The sequence below is a fragment of the Amphimedon queenslandica genome, unplaced genomic scaffold (genome assembly GCF_000090795.2).
Source record: "Amphimedon queenslandica unplaced genomic scaffold, v1.1 AMPQUscaffold_11734, whole genome shotgun sequence".
In the NCBI taxonomy this organism is placed as follows: Eukaryota; Metazoa; Porifera; class Demospongiae; order Haplosclerida; family Niphatidae; genus Amphimedon; species Amphimedon queenslandica.
Window position 1 is genome coordinate 6,706 of NW_003548024.1, and position 4,964 is coordinate 11,669.

At 35.8% G+C, this 4,964-nt stretch overlaps 1 protein-coding gene across 1 annotated transcript in view; it reads left to right on the forward strand.

Moving 5' to 3' along the window:
• The window catches only part of LOC100632180 (THO complex subunit 2-like), a gene marked incomplete at its 3' end in the record, with an annotated part of 8,178 nt that extends 3,221 nt beyond the window's left edge, over nt 1–4,957 (forward strand). The window contains exons 5-21 of the mRNA XM_020005087.1: nt 369–548; nt 1,085–1,249; nt 1,466–1,495; nt 1,597–1,688; nt 1,744–1,870; nt 2,085–2,226; nt 2,402–2,559; nt 2,780–2,840; nt 2,910–2,977; nt 3,054–3,248; nt 3,309–3,424; nt 3,510–3,573; nt 3,631–4,282; nt 4,349–4,486; nt 4,639–4,682; nt 4,726–4,878; nt 4,922–4,957. Of these exons, the coding sequence (XP_019860646.1) occupies nt 369–548; nt 1,085–1,249; nt 1,466–1,495; nt 1,597–1,688; nt 1,744–1,870; nt 2,085–2,226; nt 2,402–2,559; nt 2,780–2,840; nt 2,910–2,977; nt 3,054–3,248; nt 3,309–3,424; nt 3,510–3,573; nt 3,631–4,282; nt 4,349–4,486; nt 4,639–4,682; nt 4,726–4,878; nt 4,922–4,957 (2,421 nt within the window). The remainder of the gene's footprint in view (nt 1–368; nt 549–1,084; nt 1,250–1,465; nt 1,496–1,596; nt 1,689–1,743; nt 1,871–2,084; nt 2,227–2,401; nt 2,560–2,779; nt 2,841–2,909; nt 2,978–3,053; nt 3,249–3,308; nt 3,425–3,509; nt 3,574–3,630; nt 4,283–4,348; nt 4,487–4,638; nt 4,683–4,725; nt 4,879–4,921) is intronic.
• Between the last annotated feature and the right edge of the window lie 7 nt (nt 4,958–4,964).

Sequence of the window (4,964 nt, forward strand, 5' to 3'; positions counted from 1 at the left end):
CAGCAGCATCAGGTGACATTTTTTATGATAGCACTTCATAAAAACTAACTGTCTGTTACATTCTATCACAGCAACTCCAGCTACATGTAGTTGCTACTATTTCTAGTAATGTCAGTCTCTACTGCACATACTTGATCTTCTCAACCAGGACTAATTACTACTTTTCCTGGAATTGATGGTGTTTGTCCAGACTCTGTGGCTCGTAGTCTGCCTCTCCTACACGTACTGATACTAGGGTAGGAGCATCAAAACTGTAAATATTGTTTAGCGTAATGATACATACTTATAGACACCATTGATTATAATTATTAATACTATTCTTATAAATTTTACTATTCTATATTTCTCCCTCTCTCTCTCTATCACAGGGTGGTTATTTTTCTCAAGTTCGTAACACTAAGAAATCATCTCAGCGTTTACGTGAAGCACTAGTTGATTCTAACCTTTGTCTCCCCTTGTGTCTACTAACAGCCCAGCAAAGAGACTGTATAGTCTATAGAGATGGGAGCCATCTTCACTTGAAGCTAGTCTGCTCCATGTATGATAATGTAAGTTTTATTATAAATATTTTCTGATGCATATACATGTATAATTACTACTATATACATGTTTTTTATACTTGTGTTGTCTAGAAAGTTTTAGCTGATTCCAATCAAGTTTGGATTTTTTAATGAATTTTAAAAGTTGCTCCAATGTGGTATACTAATAATGAACAGTTAATCACCATCTTTCGATTGATGAGTAAAATATGAAAATATTTATTATTATTTCTGAAGTATACTACTATAGTGCATGATACATATACCGTACAGCTGGTTAATTTTGCGGAGAAAAATTTTGCGAATCCTTAAAAATAACCTGGTTTGCGGATTAAATATTTGCGGTTTTGACAGTTATTGTAGCATTATCTACTGTGGTCATGCATGAATTTCATTATTTTGCGGATTTAAATTTTGCGCTTTAAATGGAATCGCAAACTCGCAAAATTTAATTCCCCGCAAATATTTCCTGCTGTACGGTACCTTGTATTTTGTATATATAAATAATTATTTATTATTATTATTATTATTATTTATTCTCCTAGTGTATGGATACTCTGGTTCAGTTTGGTGGTTTCCTCTCATCTCATTTAAGTCCTGATGAGTACTCAAAGAGAGTCCCTTCACTAGATACCCTGATACAGGAGTACAGGATGACAGGGGACGTAGCGTTCTTCCTTTATAGACCAAAGATATTCTCAAGCATTGGAGTGAGGGAAAGGGGCGGGGCTTCAGGGGGTGTGGTTATAATTGGGTGGGGCTTAGAGTGCTGTGTGGGCGGTGGATATGATGATTATTTTAATGACAATTCTTATTATTTTTTATGAATTTTAAGTCTCCGTACTGTCTGATCCACTGATTATTATGATTAATATTTCTATTATTAGCTTCATGATGTCATTATGATGTCATTGTTCTATTTTTAGGTCAAGTTTGCCGAGTTAGAGAAATCCTTTTAAAATGTCACAAACGAAACCAAGAAATCAATAATGAACCGACAGGAGGTGAGGAGAGAGTTAATATTGTTCTATTTTTAGATTCCAATATCTATATTTAGAAACACTTCATTACATCATGCGAGGAAGTCTTTGGTCCAATTATAGAATCAGTCAGACCACTCCAACCGAGCAAAGTCTGGGAAGACATTAAGTATGTGTTTATTAATATTCATTTATTTATTTGTTTATTTGTTTATTTATTTTAGTTGTTCGTTCTATGTTGCTTTCTGGTCTCTATCCTTATATGATCTTCATGTTCCCAAGGAGCGGTACAATGATGAGATCAATAAAGCTAAAGATGCTATACAGGCACTGGAGAACAATCAAGAAATGGTAATAACTATTAGTTAATAACTAGCTCCTCCCACAATATTAATAACTGGCTCCACCCAGTGTGTCACAGATGATGAATAACTAATCACCATCTTTCGATTGATCCTAATGAAAATATTAATTATTAATAAACTGATTGTGACACATCATGTACTGATACATGTAATACATACATGTACCATAAGTTAGCTCCTCCCCTTTCCCCTCCCCCTAGCCGGCCAGTAAGAAGAAGAAAGAGCAGGAGCGGTCCCAGGCTCTCATTGATAAACTGATGGAAGAGAAGAAGAGACAGGAGGACAACCATCAGCTGATCATCAGCTACTTGAGGAACCAGAAGGACTCTTTTATCAATCCACGTTAGTTAATAATAATAATAATAATAATAATAATAATAATAATGAATTAATGATTGTGATGATATTATTGGTCCGTGTTACTGATCCATACTGAGCTGATACTCATACCAATACTGAATCATTGATTCTGATTTCATTTGATTTGATTCTGATTCCATACTGATTCTCTCACCAGGTGTCCTTAAAAGTCGTACATTGAATCGTCTGTTGCAGCTGTGTATATTCCCGAGGTGTCGGTTCACTACTCTTGATGCAATATATTGCGCCAAATTCATACAAACACTTCACATTCTGGAGACACCTAACTTCTCTACAATACTGCTACTGGATAAAGTGAGTTAACACTGAGTTAACACAAGAGTTAGCATTGTGTTAATGCATACTTAACACAGAGTTAACACTGATTTAATGCACATTGTAATGATGAAGATATTGGTCCGTGTTACTGAGAAATATCTGATTGATATCTCACCAATACTGACAAGCAATGTGATTTATTTATTAATATTTATTTTTTATTAAAATTTATTAATTTATTTTTGATTTTCTTTAGTTGTTTTCTGATGTTTCATGCACTGTATCTGCCTGTACTGAGAATGAAGTCAGAAGATATGGTAAGATTTGACACTGGAATCAGTGAATCACTGACACTGATTTGATATTGATTTGATACTGATTTTTAGGTCATTTCTTGTACTATTTGCTTGAGATGATCGGCCGCTGGCATAACAGTGAATCAATTTATATGGCTGTAAGTCATTATTATTATTATTATTATTATTGTTATTATTATTATTATTGTTGTTGTTGTTGTTATCATTATGCAGGAATGTGCTAATACTCAAGGTTTTGTCTCTACGATGAAGTCCTCAGCCTCCGGCAACGAGAAACTCAATTTAGACTATGAGAACTATCGTCACGTGACCCACAAATGGCACTACAAGATAACCAAATCCTTAGTGATGTGTCTGGAGTCCAAAGACTACATTCAAATCAGGAATGGACTGTTGCTATTAACAAAGGTATCAATGTATTCTTTATTAGTGTCATTGTTCTGTGTCTTCTCTTCTATCTTTATTTAGATCTTGCCACATTATCCTAAAGTGGAGCATCTCTCTTTGGTCCTGGAGAGAAGGGTTGGTAAGATCATCGAAGAAGAGAAGGACAAAAGACAGGATCTTTATGTACTAGCAATTGGGTAAGATAGAGAGAGGAACATTAACAATCATTGATAATTATGATAAAATTTTTATTTGTTGTTATTATTATTATTATATTTTTAGTTATGCTGGTATGCTGAAAACACAAGCCCCTAATCTTATTCCTGAGACAGAATTCCATGAGAAGGTAATTCATTATTTTCATAATTAATTTTATTCATTAATTACTATTATTAATTAACAGGTCATTAAGAAGGAGGAACCCGATACCTTGTCAAACGGTAAAGATGAGAAACCCAAGCCTAAACCAGCTCCATCATCATCTCAAACGAGTGATAAACCCAAACCTCCTGAAAAACCCAAAGTATCAACTAAAGCTCCCAAAGTACCAGAAAAAGTGAAATCCTCCGAAAATAAAGTACCAACTCTGCCCGCTACTGAGAAACCCTCTAGTACTGAACGGACTGAGAAACCAAAGAGTGTTCCAAAACCAAGCGAACCAAAGACAGACAAGATTAGTACCCCAAAAACTGGAGGAGGAGGAGGTTCTGAATCTAAAAGAACCCCCAGTGCTGAGAGAGTGTCATCTACCACTACCCCTACTGCTACTGCTAATAATAATAATAATGCTACTGCAAAGACAGGAGCAGCTGCTGATAAAGTAGAACCCAAATCATCGTCTAAAGTTGATCACAAATCAACTGATTCAAAAACCAAACAATCGGAGGAAGTCAAGACAAGTAAACCTGTTAAAACTGAGCCTGTTTCGTCACAAACCACACCTACTTCTGACGCTAAAAATATCAAGAAAGATGAAGTGATTCAAGCCACAGCCACTAGTACCACCGAACCAAAGAAAGGTGTGGTCACCACACCCACTCTTGAATCTAAAAAAGGTCTGTCTATATGCATACACGCACGCATGATTAATTAATTAATTAAATTATTGTATTTTTATGTAGTGCCTATGTTATCTTTAGAGAAGTTACCAAGTGGGCGTGTCACTCGTCCAACTGATTCCGACTCACCTCGAGGTCAGAGGAGACCACACCCAACAACTACAGGCGGCCAATCAAATTCATCTGAAACTCATGATAAAGGTGGGTTTGGTTTTTTGCTGCTGTGGCTATGATGAAGCTATTGGTCCGTGTTTCTGACCAATCAAATGACAGATAGTTACTATACCAACACTGAGCCACTAAAAATATAATTTAAAAAAATATATTTTTTAATCTTGGCGTTTTTGTTGCAGATCCAAAGAAAAGAAAGGTTGAGGAAACATCCACACCCGCTAAAGTATGGAAACCTTGTCGGCCATTTTGATCAATTAATTGTGTAGGCGGGACATGCCTCCTCCTCCCCATCAACTGATAAGAAGGTTACTACAACCACAACAGTAGCAGCTGCTACTCCTACTGGAGGAGAAGGAGGAGATAAAACTAGTGGAAAGACTTCAAATAATGTATCTACACCAAAACCAGAGAGGAAAAGGGTAGGTAATACTTTCTCTTTATTTATTATACTGATCATTATAGGAGAGGTTACCTGATAAGGATCCTCCCAGTAATAGTGAAGCTG